At 35.3% G+C, this 17,771-nt stretch overlaps 1 protein-coding gene across 2 annotated transcripts in view; it reads right to left on the reverse strand.

The window, feature by feature from the left end:
• The window catches only part of TRAK2 (trafficking kinesin protein 2), a 66,995-nt gene that overhangs the window by 33,746 nt on the left and 15,478 nt on the right, over window positions 1-17,771 (reverse strand). For both annotated transcript variants that reach the window (XM_026492178.4, XM_026492179.4), the window contains one exon: window positions 4,374-4,658. In XM_026492178.4, the coding sequence (XP_026347963.1) occupies window positions 4,374-4,464 (91 nt within the window). In that variant the 5' untranslated portion in view covers window positions 4,465-4,658. The remainder of the gene's footprint in view (window positions 1-4,373; window positions 4,659-17,771) is intronic.

Consider the following 17,771-nt stretch of genomic DNA (forward strand, 5'->3'; position numbering starts at 1 on the left):
CAAGGACTCCTTTTCTTTCTCTTGAAGAGCCTCAAAACTGGTCTGTCCTCATACACTCAAATTTTCCTCCATATCTTCGTACCTACATTATGTCATTCTCCTACACAAGAGGTCTGAATTTCATCTAGCCATTGGAGAAAAACCTTATGAACAGTTGGGATAATCAGTAAACAGGCTCAATAATGACAAAGATGATAAAATTAGTAAACAACAATATAAAAACAGCTATTACTAATATGCTCAAAGATTTAAAAGGAAAACATAAACTTGATGATAAGAGAAACAGAAGCTATATCAATCTTAATAAAACACAAGTAGAACTAGTGTACAATATCTAAACTGAAAAACTCACTGGATAACATTAACATATTAAACATTCTCCAGTAGAAAAAAACAGTAGTAGACTTGAAGGCATACTAATGCAAACTATCTAAAATGAAGCATGAAGAAATAAAAAAATAAAAAAAACTGGGGAAAAAAAGGAACAGACCATTAGTGATTTCTGTCATAGTATCAAACTGCCTAACATACATGCAACTGGAGTTACAGAAGAGGAGAGAGGCAGAGCAGAAAGAATATTTGAAGAAATAATGGCTGAAATCTTACAAATTTAACTAAAACTATAAATCCATAGTTCAAAGAAGCTTGACTCTAAGTAGAATAACACAAAGAAAACTCAGAGAGAAAATCTTAAAAGCAGAGAGAGAGAAAAAAAGGACATATTACATTTGAAGGAACAAAGACAAGAATAATCTCACCAGAAGCAATGCAAAGCAGATGACAAGAGATGCACTAAAGTGTATAAAAAGTCAACTCAGAATTCTGTACCAGTGAAAACACCTTTCATAAAAGGTGAAATAAAGACTTTTTCAGACAAGCATAAAAGTGTAACTATTCATTGCCAGCTGACCTATATTACAAGAAATGTTAAACTTTCTCAGGCAAAAAGGATACAAAATGCAAAGTTCAAGCTACAAAAAGAAATAAAAACTGATAGAACTGACAAATCTGTAACTATATAAACCTTTATCTCATAATTTAATTTATAATTGACTGTTTAAAGTAAAAATAATAACAATTAATTAGGTATATAACATGTAGATGTAAAAGACATGGCAACAATAATACATAGGATGATGAGGGAAAGAGAAGAATACTGTTGTAAGGATATCACTTTATGAAATAGTATAATGTTATTTGAGGATGTACTGAGCTAAGCTAAAAAGGAATATTGCAAACACAGAGCAACCACTTAGAAAAATGAGATGTATACCTACTAAGTCAATAGTGGAATTAAAATGGAATCTTAAACAAAACAAAACAAAATAAAACTCCAAAACTCAGTTCAAAAGAGGGAAGGAGTGGGGGAAAAAACAAAGAACCATTAAGTGGAACAAAGAGAAAACAAATAATGTACACAGTCTACTGACTCAACCAAACTGATAATTATATTAAATGTAAATGTCTAAACATCCAATTATAAAGTAGAGATTGTCAGACTGAGTTAAAAAAACAACAACAATCTAACCATAAGCTCTCTATAGGAGAAGTCCTTTAAATATTCAGGTAAGTTAAAAGTAAAAGGATGAAAAATGCTATCATACTAATTCTACACAAACTCTTTTAAAAAAATAGAGGCAGGACTATTTTACAACTCATTTTATGAGGCCAGCACTACTGCAATACCAAAATCAAACAAAGACAATGCAAAAAAAAAAAAAAAAAAAGTACAAACCAATAGTTTTCAAAAATGGGGCACACACACATACACACAAAACATTAATAAATCAAATCCACGATTTATCAGAAAGATACTACATCATGGCCAAGTGTGGGTTTTCCCCACAAAGTTAGGTTTAAAAATTCAAAAATAGAAAAAATTAAAAATCAACAGAATTCACCACTTAACAGACTAAGAAAGAAAAACCATCTAAGTAATGGAGAACAGGCATTTGACAAAATTCAACACCCATTCATGACAAAAACCTCTTATCCAACTCCAATTTCAAAAAGGCCATTTTGAAGAAAATGAATGGCAAAACTGTAACTTTTCTCTAATATTGGAAATATGGCAATTCTCATTACTTTTATTAAAAAATATACTGAGATCCTGTACTATTCAAGAAGGCAAGGAAAAGAAACAAAACACATCCAGAATGAAAAGGAACATGTAAAACTGTCTCCATTTGTAGACAACATTATGGTTTACATAGGGAATTCTAAGGAATCTATAAGAAAGTTAATAAAACTAAGCTGGGCTGCCCAGGTGGCTCAGTCAGTTAGGAATTTGACTCTTGATTTCGGCTCAGGTCATGATCTCAGGGTTATGAGATGGTGCCCCACATTGGGCTCTGTGCTAAACATGGAGCCTTCTTAAGATTCTCTCTCTCTCTCTCTCTCTCTCTCTCCCTCTGCTGCTCCCCTGGCCTCCACTCCCTGCTGGCATGTTCTTTCTCTCTCTCAAAACAAAATAAAAATAAGAATAATTTTTTAAAAAAAATAAAACTAAGTAAAGCGAAGTTGCAGAATACAAGGTCAATATATAATTAATTTCATTTCTATATATCAACAGTGAACACCTGGAGAATGAAATTAAATAAAAAAGGCCATTTACAGAAGCAGAAATAAATATAATTTTTAAGATTAAATTAAATAAAATATGTGTAAGACCTGTATAATAAAAACTACAAAATACTGTTAAAAGAAATTAAAGAAGACCTAAATCAATGGAGAAATAAAACATGTTCATGGATTGGAAGACTAAACTGTCTTAAGATGTCAATTCTCTGACGTCTATGTAATACCATTCGAAATTCCAGCACTCTTTTTTGGTAGAAATTGACAAGCTGATTCTAAAATTTATGTAAAGATGTGAAAGATTTAGAATGGCCAAAATAATTTTTGGAAAAAAAAAGAGCAAAGAGAGTTTATACTACCTGATTTTAAGATTTACTATAGAGTTACAGAAATCAAGACAATGTGGTATTTATGTAAAGACAGATTTAGGGATTAAAGGAACACAGTGAAGCATCCAGAAATAGAACCACACACACATACGCAAGTGATTTTTCAGTGAAATTACCCAGGTAATTTAATAGGGTGAAAGACAGTGTTTTCAATAATTGGTGCAGAAACAACTAAACATTCAACTGAGGAAAAAAAATCTGGACCCTAACCTCATTCCATATGCAAAATTAACTATAAAATGGACCACTCAGCTAAATGTAAAAGCAAAAACCATAAAACTTTTAAAAGAAAACAAAGGAGGGTGCCTGGGTGGCTCAGTCGGTTGAGTGTCTGCCTTCAGCTCAGGTCATGATCTCAGGGTCCAGGGATCAAGCCCCGCATCAGGCTCCCTGCTCAGCGGGGAGTCATCTGCTTCTCCCTCTCCCTCTGTGCCTCTCTCTCTCTCAAGTAAATAAAAAAATCTTTATTAAAAAAAAATAAATAAAAGAGAACAAAGGAGAATATCCTTGTGATCTTGAAGTATATGAAGATTTTTAGATTTTTCAGAAACAACACACAAAAAATTAAACTATTATAAAAGCAAAAATTGAAAACTAGACTCCAACAAAATTTAAAACTTTTGCTCTTCAAAAGGCATCATTAAGATCATGTAACTAGTGGTTACATGAGTATATATATTTGTCAAAACCAAACTGTGCACCTAAAATGGGCACATTTATTGTATCTTAATAAAGAGATTACAATAAAGTTGAATAAAAAATGGAAAAAACTTTGGGTTTGGATGGATTTCAGAATTTTTTGGAGTTTTAGAAAAGTAATGCTATATGATATATAACAACTCCAACTGGTTTTGTAGCAGCACCCCATATTTAAAAACAGTAATACACTGTCAGCAAACAAATATTCACACTAAGTGAAATAACTCTAGAAATAGCTACACAGGTCAGGTTTTGTGTACCAATGAATTTTAGAACCAAAGTTTAGAAAAAACTTTGGGTGTTCAGAGTTTTTTTGATTTGGTCTTACAGATAAGGGCTTATGGGCCTATACCTGTGTTTGAATAACCGATATGTCCTGAGAGCTTCTTAAGTGTCATAAACTGTTGTCAGGTGTCTGCAGGGTATATAAAAAAGCAACTCTGTCCTTGCCGAAGATATAAATAGAAAGACAAGAAGGGATGATAAGTATGATGCAGGTCCTGCTGACCAGGGCTCACATGGTACAGAAGAATTTGACACAGACAACACACAAGGCAGATTTTGATAATTCAGAAGGAGACCAGGAGAAGGAAAGATTAATTCAGTTGGTCTCTAAGGAGATCAGGATGGAAGGCGAGGCCCAAGTTTCATCATGGCAGATCTTACATGCTAGGAATAGCACTTCAATATTTATTAAACTGGACTCACCAGTAATACTCTCTGAGTCTCTGTGACTGATATTCATGAGGTTTTCTTCACCTGTTGGTGATGTAAAAATGGCATTCTGTGATTGACTCATGCAGGATCCTTTCTTGCTTTGGTTGACAAGGACAGCTTTGGTATGAATCAGAGTAAAGGAAATCCATTAAGCCATTCAATAACAAAATGGATCTGGTCGTACAGATATTTTCAACAGCTTTTTTCTGATGAGTCAAATGACATCTGCAGCAATGAGTGCTCTCATGTGATTATCATACCCTGGAGAGTCATGACCTAAAACAAAGAACACATCAAGTGACTTTAGAATTCAGCATGCTCTTTAATAACAGCGGTCCAATTACCTGAAATCTTTGTCATTAAGAATGTCTTCCTAGTGATACATACAACATGGTTAAATCTCAAAATAATTATGTTGGATGAAAGAAGTCAGACAAGGATAAAATACATAGTGTATGATTCCATTTACATAAAATTCTAAAAATGTACACCTATCTACACTAACAGAAAGCACAGCGGTGGCTTCCTGGGCCTGGGGATGGGATTACCAAGGGGCAGGAGAAAAGTTTTGGGGATGATGAATATGTATTACTGTGGTGTGCAGTGGTGGCTTCACAACTATATACACATGTCAAAACATCAAATTGTTCACCTAAAATACGTGAAATCTAATAATAAATTATAATAATGTTGTTTAAAAAATTTAAAGAAAATCAACTGTTTAAAGTAAAATAATAATAATAATACTACATTATGGGGTCTATAACATGTACAGAAGTAAAATGTATAACAATAATAGCACAAAGGCCAGGAAGAGAAAAATGGAAACATACTGTTATAAGGCTTTTATATTATACATGAAATAGTAAAATATTCTTTAAGGTAAACTGTTATAACTTAAAGATGTATACTATAAACCCTAAAGTACCCAATAAAATAACTCAAGAATTACAGATAATAAACCAACAAAGGAGATGATATGGAGTAACATAGAGTTTCTCAACTCTGGCACTACGGATATTTGGGGATAATGAATGCTTGGTCACGTACATTGCAGGATGTTTAGCAGTATGCCAGTAGAATTCTCTCCCTACACCCTCTCCCAGTTGTAAAACCAAAAATGTCTCCAGACATTGCCAAATGTCCCCTGGTAGGCAAAATCACTCCCAACTGAAAATCACTGACATAAAAGATGCTCACCTCACTTAACTAAATAAAAATGTAAAGAAACTATTTTTCACCTATTTGATCAGCAAACATTAAGTTTTATTATACTTATTGTTGAAGAAGCAGCACTCATACGGTTGATAAAAGTGCAAACTGGTACAGGCTTTTTGAAAGGCTATTTGGCAATGTCTACCAAACTTTTAAGTGCACATACACCATAACTCAACAATTCTACCACTAGGAATTTATAATATGGATATACTCACAAAGTATGACAAAATACAGGCACAAGAATGCCTATATGGTATTTTTTTAAAGCATAAACACATGACTGGAATGAAAATATCCATAAAGAAATGGTTTAATAATGGTATACAAATAAATGTAATGCATTAAATATGTGTGTGTACTTGAAAAAATTATTAACAGTTAGGAAAACTGTTCAATACTAATTATAAGCCTGGCTTTATATCAAAAGACAGTCTCTACCAAATAGTCCCTACTTGGCAACTTGCAGCTTCTATTTGTGGCTAATTCATTCTCATGCATACTATTTATAGGCATCGTAAACATTCAGTGTTTTACAAGAGTAACCCCCAAGATATGGAAAGCAACAAAATAAAGACATTAAAAGAGACTGAAAAATGGTCACTGAGGTAGAACAGAAAAGCACTCTCAGTAAATACTAGGAAAGAGGGTTTCAGAGATGAAATGGGCAACAGAATTAAACACTACAGGAAAGGCAAAGGAGAGATTTGGTTTAAAAAAGGGGGTACTAGGATCATAAAATCAATATTAACCTAGAAACCAATTCAGCCAATTAGGCCCCAAGCTAGGCTGCAAGGAGTAAGGAAGTGAGATGGTAAGAATGGAGTTTACTGAGTACAGACCAGGATTTTCAATACCAACTTTCAGGTTTACATGGACCAGTAAAATTTCTAAAACTTCTGTGGTTATTGGCATAGGGTTGCCTTTTTTTTGAAAAATACATTTTGTAAGGAAAAAAAGACATAATGGAATAAACAATTCTTCCCAAAAAAGGAGTTTATAATTTTATGTTGATATAACAACAATTTAATTTTTCTATATTTGAATTCAGAAAATTTTAATAAATAAAAATTCTTAAATTCTATACTAAAAGGCAACTTAAGGAATAGGAAAAGATAGTTGCAAATGACATATCTGATAAAGGGTTAGTATCCAAAATATATAAAGAACCTATAAAACTCAACACCCAAAAAACCAAATAATCCAATTAAAAAGTGGGCAGAAGACATAAACAGACATTTCTCCGAAGAAGACATACAGATGGCCAACAGACACATGAAAAGATGCTCAACATCACTCATCATCAGGTAAATGCAAACCAAAATTACAATGAGATATCACCTCACAACTATCAAAATGGCTAAAATCAGCAACACAAGAAACAACAGGTATTAGCAAGGATATGGAGAGAAAGGAACCTTCTTGTACTGTTGGTGGGAATACAAAACTGGTGTGGTCACTGTGGAAAACAGTATGGAGGTTCCTTGAAAAGTTAAAAATAGAACTACCCTACGATCCAGCAATCGCATTACTAGGTATTTACCCAAAGAATACAAAAATACTAATTCAAAGGGATACATGCACCCCGATGTTTATAGCAGCATTATCTACAATAGGCAAATAATGGAAACAGCCTAAGTGTCCATCGACTGACTGATCTAGTGTACACACACACACACACACACACACACACACACTGGAATATTACTCAGCCATAAAAGACTGAAATCTTGCCATTTGCAATGATATGGATGGATCTAGAGCATTATGCAAAACACATCAGTCAGAGAAAGACAAATACCATATGATTCCAGTTATATATGGAATTTAAGAAACAAAACAAATGAACAATGGGGAAAAGAGAGAGAGAGAGGCAAACCAAGAAACAGACTCTTAACTACAGAGAACAAACTGATGGTTATCAGAGGGGAGTGGGGTAGGAGGGGGGTGTGAAATAGGTGACTGGGATTAAGGAATGTATTAGTAAGGAACACTGGGTCTTGTATGGAAGTGCTGAATCACTATATTGTACACCTGAAACTAACATAACACTGTTTGTTAACTAACTAGAATATAAATAAAAACTTTAAAAAAATCCTATTTTATCTGTAACTGTTTTCTTGAAATATGTCTGTCAATATAGCAATTTGTACTAGCCAGTGCAAAATGAAGTAATACTCAAAAGTATTTTTTTAGGTACTTTAATTCCAGTTGTCAAAAATTCATTTTCATATCCAGGATCAGTCTACTGTATGTAACTGAATTCTTCCCCATGTACCTTATTGTCCATATTGCCATTCTTAAATCAATTACTTGCAAGGGGAATGGAACTAAAATTGGATCAAACCAATAAAGATTTATCTGCCCACCCCTACACCCAGAAATTGGGAGGAGAAAGAAAACAACCTCCCCTGAAGTATATGACCACCAGGTATTTGAACAAAATCTCAACTAGCAGTTCTGCCATCAAAGAAGTGAGGGAGAGGATGATGATGCTTGAGTAGGCAACCAAAACCATCTACTACATAAGTCTTTATGTCACATATGATCTTACCAAGGTCTTTTAAATTATAATATTCCAGAGACCTGGATTTATAGATTATAAAGCCAGCAGTATATTTTTAAAAATAGAATGGTGATATAAATATAAGAATAAACATGCTAGTGTATAATAGGCCTAGTGCAGGGTCAGCAAACTGCCTGAAAGCTGAATTTGGCCTGCCACCTGTTTCTGTATAACCTGTGAGCTAAGAATAGTTTTTATGTTTTTAAATAGTTGAAAAAAAATCTAAGTTAAAATGTTTCATAATATGTGACAATTATATGAAATTCAAATTTCAGTGTCATAAATGAAGCTTTACTGGAACACAGCCAGCCTTATTTGTTGATATACTGTCAACCTGGTTGTTTTCATGCTACAATGGCTGAGCTTACTTAGTAATTGTAATAGAGAACTTACAGTCAGGCAAAGCCTAACATATTTACTATCTGACCCTTTACAGAAAATGTTTGCCAACCGATCTAGTAGTAAAATAATTCAAGCATCAAATAACCATCTGTCTAAGTCAATGATTTCCTAGATCAACTTAAACAGGGAATTCCTCCTTAGATCACTACCTCTAGAAGAATTTCAGTAAAGAACAGACTTCTACTTTCTTTTTTTTTTTTTTTTAAGATTTTATTTATTTATGTGACAGACAGCCAGAGAGAGAGGGAACACAAGCAGGGGAAGTGGGAGAGGAAGAAGCAGGCTCCCAGCGGAGGAGCCCGATGTGGGACTCGATCCTGGAACGCCGGGATCACGCCCTGAGCCGAAGGCAGAGGCTTAACGACTGAGCTACCCAGGCGCCCCCAGACTTCTACTTTCTATACCTACAAGTGTATTTAAAGTTATTTCAATTTCTAAGAAAGCATTTTTTAAAAAGTATAAGTTACAAATTTGCTTGTGAAGAAAGAAGTAGAGAGAGGAAGATAAGGAAGAAAGAAGAGAAGGAGGAGGAAGGGGATGAAAAGAGAGAGAACAGAAGCAAGTGCTTCTCATACTGGTCCAAATTGGTGTGTGTTTTTGATATATTTTTTATAATAATTTTTTATTATGTTTTGTTCGTCACCACACAGTATATCCCTAGTTTTTGATGTAATGTTCCATGATTCATTATTTGCGTATAACACCCAGTGCACCATGAAATATGTGCCCTCCTTAATACCCATCATCCCAATCCCCCACTCCCCCTCCCCTCTGAAGCCCTCAGTTTGTTTCCCAGAGTCCCACAGTCTCTCATGGGAGGCTAAATAGCTACACAATAGCTAAATTGTGGAAGGAGCCGAGATGCCCTTCAACAGATGACTGGATTAAGAAGATGTGGTCCATATATAGAAGGAAATATTACTCAGCCATCAGAAAGAATGATTACCCAACATTTGCAGCAACATGGACGGGACTGGAGGAGATTATGCTAAGTGAAATAAGTCTAGCAGAGAAAGACAATTATTATATGGTTTCACTCATTTATGGAACATAAGAAATAGGAAGATCAGTAGGAGAAGAAAGGGAAGAATGAAGGGGGGGTAAACAGAAGGGGGAATGAACCAAATTGGTTTTTAAACAGAACTATGACTCTTAACCATATTTTAATCAGAGACCACTGTGAAAATCTAATGATAACCTTGGGGCATTCTGCCTGCCATTCACTTACCCACTAGCTGGTTTAATCTTTAATATTTATATTAGCATTCATATTTTTTCTTTTTAAAAAATATATGTATCACACAGAAACAGGAAAAAAAAACTATGGACTACAGATCTTTACTCTATGGACTCTAGAGGCTCACTTTTTAATTCATTTTGGAGGTAGTGTTGTTTAGTGTTAACTCTAAATACAAGAATAAAGGAAACCAAGTTGAATATATAACTAAGTCCATCTTCAGAGTCATGAAGGAAGAATCCAGACCTCCAGGGTAATCCAGGAACGTGCCTAACATGAAGAGTGTGCCCCAGGTCAGGGGTGATCTGCAAATGATATGTTCTTCCCAGTGACTCTTAAGAACTAAGTAAACCCTTTGGATATGCCCTGGTCTAAATCAGCTTCTCAGTAGGATTAGTGTGGAGTACCAATGCTGAGTATAAAACAATGTATGCACCTTGGCATTAGGCAAGCCTGAATTTTCATCCTGTTTACTGGTTTTCGGACTCTGAAGACACTATTTAACAGTTCTTCATTGTAAAGGTGGGAGTGACAATTGACTACTCTTTATAGGGAGGGTCAGATATGAGAACTAGATAAAAAATAGAAATTCCTAGTCTGGTACTTCAGATACAGTAGACACTAACATGATCATTCCCTTCAGCTTCCCCTTTTTGTTTGGGCCTGAAGAAAGATGATGTCTTCTGCCTAATTCTTAAATTTCTGGCTCAACAGCCAACTCTAAGCTCAGAATAGCTACCCTGTTTATGTAATAGATGTAGTCTAAAGATTGAATAGTCTTGATATAGAAAGAGAAAAAGACTATAAAATAAAGTGACAAGTGCCTTATAAAGCAAGACTATTGAGGGAGATTATTACTGATTATAACATATATATCTCTTAACAATTATAATAATTATTCCTTCAAGGATTCTGGGGAAGGGCTGTTATAATAAAAGCTTTAACTATAACTAGTACCTTTATTCATAGCATGGTAGCTATATTAGTTTCCTATTGCTGCTGCAACAAATTACCACAAATTTAGTGGTTTAAACCAACACCAATTCATTATCTTACAGTTCTGGACATCAAAGGATGAAGTGATTTCAATGGACCAAAACTAAGGTATTGGCAGGACTGTACTTCCTCTGAAGGCTCTAGGGAAGAATCCATTTCCTTGTCTCTTCTAGCTTCTAAGGCTGCATTCCTTGGCCCAGGGCCCCTTCCTTCACCTTCAAAGACAGTAGCACAGCATTTTCAAATCTCTCTGCTTCCATTGCTACGTAACCACCTTCTGCCAAATCACTCTCTACCTCCCTCATATAAGGACATCTATGATTACATTTAAGGCCCAACTATCTAATCCAGAATAATCTCCCCATCTCAAAATCCTTAATTTAGTCCCTTCTGCAAAATCCCTTATGCCATATAAAGTAATATTCATAGGTCCCGGGGGATTAGGATCTGGGTGCCTTGGGCAGCCATTAGTCAGCCTACTACAGTGGTTAAGAACACGGATACTGGAGCTAGACTGCCTATATTTGAGTCCCAGTTCCACCACTTGCTGGTTGTAGAACTGGACAAATTACTTAATCTCGTTTTTTTCATCTGTAAAACGGGCCTAATAACGAGGTCTACTTATTTGGTTGCTATGGGGATTAAGTGAGTTATGAGAGGCTAATAGGAACACCTACTACCTCAGAGGGTCTCTGAGGGAATTACATCAGTTAATACATGTAAAGCTCTTAGAACAATGCCTTACATTACAGTAAATGCTATGCAAATATTAGTTATTATTTCTATCAACACCAAATAGTACTGTTTTATTATCGTTACTGTTATTGTGTCTTATACAAAGTTGGGAACAATGTAAACCCGACTCTTTACCACTTAATGGCATCTTCTCTTAACATAAGAAATCCCATTTACTTCCTGCCCTGTAACAAGTGATGTTAGCTTAGTGCCATTAATCATTTTTCTTTCTACCTCTTGATGCATGAATAAAACAGAAAGCTTGCAGAGCCAGAATCCTAAATGTAGAAGAAACTGCTGACAAACTCTGGCAAGCACAAACAACACATTTTCAGTGCCCTTCCTAGTTTGTACAACATATTCTTAGTACTTCCTTGAGCACCAACTATTTTCTATGCTGGAACTTAATTCACTCTTTTCAGGAACAACTTCACTGCTTTTCTTCAGTCAACCAAGCATGCATTATTTAACAAGAAGCCAGCCTTTACAATTCATGCACATGTAGGAGAAAATAGAGTAAACAGCCAAGTGACTTATTTAAAGAAGAATAAGACTTAAAAAGACCAAAACATGTCATTGATAGAAATATTGCTGAAGAAAATGTGGCTAATGACTTAGTTTAGCCTAGCCATGGAAACAAAATGGTCAACAGTGTGTGCCAAAATATAGGCCCTGTGCCTTAAAAAAAAATCTTACTACTTCCTTAAAACAGCATACTATGGCCCAAACAGCCTTACAGAAAAGGCTAAAACAATTCAGAGAAACTTCATCTTAACAGAAGCACGAGCCTAGAATTAAAATAAACAGAGGTGTTTTTTTTTTTTTTTTAAAGATTTTATTTATTTGTCAGAGAGAGAGTGAGTGAGCACAAGCAGGGGGAGCGGCAGGCAGAAGGAAAAGCAGGGTCCCCGATGAGCAAGGAGCTCAATGCAGGACTTGATTCCAGGACCCTGGGATCATGACTCGAGCTGAAGGCAGCCGCTTAACCAACTGAGCCACCCAGGCATTCCTAAATAAAATCTTAACAACAACAAAAAAAAGAGTTGGGAAAAAAAAAAAGCGGGGGGGGGGGGTAGTGTCACCACCAAAACCCAACCTGAGGAGTGAGCAGCAGAGCTCACAAAGGCAGAGACCACACACCAACATCAAGTCTGGCTGCACTCATGTGCCCTACTACATTACACTGGCTATATTCAGCACAGCTGTTCTATCAGCAGCTGTAAAGTTCACCCTTAGGAAATAGGAATTGTGCCCAGCAAATACTTTGTCCCTTTTTTTAAAGTGATCTTTTTAGATTTAAAGATCAGTAGGGTTTGTTGGGGCGCCTGAGTGGCACAGTCAGTTAAGCGTCCAACTTTTGGTTTCCACTCAGGTCATGATCTCAGGGGCATGCATTCCTTGGCATCAGCCCTGCACCGGCCTCCGTGATCAGTGCGGCGTCTGCTTGAGAGTCTCTCTCCCTCTGTCCCTCCTCCCTGCTCGCTCTCTCTCTTAAATACATACATACACCTTAAAAAAAAAGATCAGCAGGGTTTTCAGAATATGAAATATATGGAGGCAACTCTACTTACAAACAGGTTGGATTCCAAAAGGCTGTTAAATCCATTAGTTTAAAAGTTCAAAACCATGAGTGAGATTTAAGCTTATGGGCTCCGCATTGCCTCCTAACTATATATTTTGAGCATTTTTAAAAACTGCCCTGTTTTGTTTACAATGAACATTTGCTGAGGAAGGCAACCCCTCCCTGCCACAATCTCTACCAACAGGAGAAGGGAGTGAACCTCTGGCAGCTAAGGAATCCACACCAGGGCTTCACCTGCAGATTAGGAAAAACGGTGAACCCATGGTGCCATCTGTGGTTTTTGATAAGTTTCCACAACAGCACTTGCATTCGACACGCTTAGTCCTTAAATTCTTGAACTCCTAACTTTAACTGAATCTTTGACTAAACAGGCATCCCACTTTAACAATGATCCTCTGCCAAAAACCATTTCAAACATTCACACTTCTTCACCTTTGGCTGTCAATTGCACAGGTACATCGTTTTTCATAGAATTGTCCTTCATGATCATTCTTATTGTCTAATCATATATTTAACATGTGTAATTTTCTCACTTTCAGTTTTTTATACCATTTCTACTTATGTGTCCATCAGTCTATCACTAGCACTGCTTTTAGGGACAAAATGGGGTTTGTAATATTTATAAAATACCTCAAAACTATATACATATAAAACAAACATGCTACTGATAACAATAATGGCTGAACTGAAAATGACCACCTGATGGTGACCAGCAGAGCTGAATGTGCTCTGGGGCATACTCTGTCCCTAGCCAGAAAGTTCCTAAATTATACATTTTAAGCAGATGAGCTTGCATTTAAAAAGATTTATAAGAAAGTAAACCTACTGTGCAAGAACAGGGCTTTTTGTCCTATACATTTAGAGATATAATTTTAGATGTCTTGAAATGCTTGGCATTTCATTTCAAGCCAGATATTAAAGGTCTAAAGAAAATTTCAGCCCAATGTCTTGTTTGCAAAAGATAATGAATTTATATTCTTTGAAGTAATCTAGCCCAAACTACTGAAGTGCAAAGGGATACTGTTTCTCTGTACCTTCCTCAACAAATAGTGAATAGCTAGAGAATGTGTGACAGCTAATAAGTATTTGTGATTCATCAGGGTCTTCAAATCACTAAGAACTAAAACCACCACAGCAACACTGAAGAAGGTTTTCTAGATAAGGAACCACTTGTGAGTCATGATCAATTTTACAGAAGAGCAGCCACATTATACAACTGTGGTTGCACATTCCATACCTTAACTCTTATAATGTTAGGCAAATAATCCAAAAGCAAAAAAATATTATGGGTTTTTTCAAGAAAGCAAGGTCTAGTCATTATCAGAAGCCATTCTGTTTCATATTTCACATTTATATCCTCACCAAAGTACAATGACAGTTATCAAAATGTGACCCCAATTACAAGGAAAATGTTAAATCATGCTTCCATACCTACTCTTTAAGAAGTTATGAAAACAGGATTTAAAAGAATTTATTAAAAGATAAGGTTTTATGGTGCCTAAATAATTAAATTTTACCCGTCTGGAAAAGTCACACAGCCAACGTGCTGGAGTACCAACTACGGCATCTAGTAAAAGGTTATGATTATCACTGGATTTTATTTTCAAATCTTAGAAGTACAATATTAACAATATTAAACATGTTAGTGGGTGTGTTTCCCTTTCCTATTTGGCCTTAGGACAAATTACATATATTGGCATTCTAACGTTAAATAGCTCCTTTGTATTTGTATTGGACTATGAAGTAACACATACTATATAACCCATTTATTTTTTACAGATTCTTATTTTGTTCTCCATATTCCCTAATTAGTAATATTACAATTGAGAAATCTATACTTGGATAACTTAATCCCTCTTTGCCTCAGTTTTCTCATTTATAAAAGAGGGACAATCATAGTACCTTTCTTCTAAGTTATGTGGATTAAATGTGTTAATATTTATAAAGCATATATAACAGTACTTGAACAGTAAACATTATTTATGTGTTAAATATAATTTAAAAGTTAAATAAATAAAGAAGTAGAATTATAAAATACAACAATACCAGGGCACCTGGGCAGCTCTGTCAGTTACTGTGTCTGACTTGATTTCAGCTCAGGTCATGGTCTCAGGGTCCTAAGATCGAGACCTGATTTGGGCTCCGTGCTTAGTGGGGAGTCTGCTTGAGGTTCTCTCGCTCCACCTCCCTCTGCCCCTGGCCCCTCCCTCTCTCTCAAATAAATAAATAAATTAAAAAAAAAAACCCAAACAATACCATTTCATGATACCTGGTTATCTGGACATAGAAGATTCAGGATTCAGATCAGTTCCTACCCTTCCACATTGTTAACAGCTCTACTCTCAAAAGGGACATGCTCTTATAAAAAGCATGGCTATATTTCACCTGGAACTGCCACCTAGCAGTCATTCAGGAGTTCTAACAATTATTCTTACCTAAGGTAATTCTTTCTTGTCACTAACTACTAGTGTTAGGGAAACTCTTAGAAAAATTTCCCCGAAAAAAAAGCCCATGGTGAGAATGCATGATGGGAGTATAGCCATTCAAAGGAACCAACAGAAACTATAGTCAAATTAAGTATATATGTACCCTAAGATCCAGCAATTTTGCCCCCAGTAATTACCTATCTCAAAGAAATTCTCCTATCAGCCTATAAAGAGACATGTAGGAGACTGTCTCCTGTATTGTTGTTAGTGATAGTAAGGTGAGGGCCTACTTCCTAGGGAGCAGATTGGTAAAATGTGGTGGATACAAACATGGAACAACACAACCCTAGAAATACAGTGCTGAGTGAATTAAGCAAGAAGCAAAATTAGAGAGCTACCATAATGACGTTTACACAGTAAATTAAAATTTTTTTCTGCATTAAACTTATAAACATATTAAAATGCTTGCCCTGTGGGTAGGAAAGTGGGGGAAATTTGGAGCAAGGTATGAGATAAAAGGGAAATTTTTTTAAAAACCTATGGAAGCCCTACTGTTCTTTTGGCAGACTGCTTCTCATATAATTATCATTGTGCCTCTTTAATTCTTAAAGTTTGAACATGTGCCTGAACAGGAAACATTTGCTTTATATATTACTACCTACCTAATCTAAAGCAGTGTAATTAGATTTCAACTAAGGAAATAGTAAAAAAAAAAAAAGAGAGAGAGAGAGAGAGAGATTCGGCCTCAATATTGGCATTTTCAGGTACTTGGTTAACTGGTAAAACTTTGAAGGGAAAAACGTTTAAGTTCAAAGATGACGAGTTTAAAAGTAGTGAATAAGCTACATTCCTTAAACTTCTTTCTTATCTGATGAAAATCAGCCATATGCTACCCTGGAAATTTTCATTCAGTTTCTCTCTCTTTAAAACACAAAAGCACAACACATAAAATATACACATATACACCTTTGTTTCTCATTATAAACTAATATATTAATTCAAAAAAATTCCAGGCAGTAGAGAAATATGAAGAATCAAATGAAAGCTACTTGTCATCTTTTACCAGCTTTCATTTGGAGACAGAATGTTAACATGCTGTTTAGCAACCTACTCATTAATCTTTCCAAGTCAACATATTATCAATCTATACCATTATTTTAATGTGAATTACACAGAACTTAAAACATACAATTATATAAGCACGACAGTTTCCATCAGTGACTTCCTAACAATTAACAGGTTATTCATCCACTTTATTTATTAAGGATTTATTTATTTATTTTAGAGAGAGAGAATGTGCGTGGCTGTGGGAAGAGGGTGGGGGGGGAGAGAATATCCTCCAGCAGACTCCCCATTGAGCATGGAGCCTGACTCAGGGCTTGATCCCAGGACCCTGAGATCATGACTTGAGCTGAAGTCAACTCAAGAATCCACAACATGGGTCAGCAAACTTTTTTGTGAAAAGCCAGGTAGTAAATATTTTAGGCTTTGCAGCCATGTAAGGCTTCTATTACCAATTATCTTTGTTGGTTTTTTTCAACCCTTTAACAATGTAAAAACCATTTTTAGCTCACATAACTGGCTGAATTTGGTCCATAGGCTATAGTTGGTTGACCTCTGGTCTATACCTTAAAATCATGGTATTTTGCACCACAGAATAAAACACTGCAACATCAAACTTTTACAGAAAATGCAATAAATAGCTGAATAAGTATTAACAACATCATCTTTTCAAAACTAATACTAGACAGGAATTCCATTTTTTACTTGACATTTCAGTGTGACAGTAGGTATCAGAGGAAATAGGACATATATAAAATCCTTAAGATAGACTTGCCTACTAATTACACATTCCTAATTTAATGCACTTTTCCAACACCCATTTTTTTCAAAATCATTTCTATAAAAAATTGTGATTGGCTTAGAAATATGAAAAACAAATTATTATCTGGCAGTCAAAAATAATTTAGTGATGTCATATGGTAGTTTAGTCAAAGAAAATGGGATAGAAAATAGCTCAAAGATACTAAATAAAAACAAACCTCAAAAGGGTACACTTCAGTCTCACATTCACAAACAGTGTTGATTTATTTCTCCAAGGAAAAAAACTTGACACTTAAACTCTATCTCAAATCCTATATCCTTTTAAGAGAGCATTTGCTTCTCTGTATGATCCGGCAAAAAAGCTATACAATGTTATATAGTATATTCAATTTTAATACTGCAAAAG

Source organism: Ursus arctos, unplaced genomic scaffold, assembly GCF_023065955.2.
Source record: "Ursus arctos isolate Adak ecotype North America unplaced genomic scaffold, UrsArc2.0 scaffold_1, whole genome shotgun sequence".
Lineage (NCBI taxonomy): Eukaryota > Metazoa > Chordata > Mammalia > Carnivora > Ursidae > Ursus > Ursus arctos.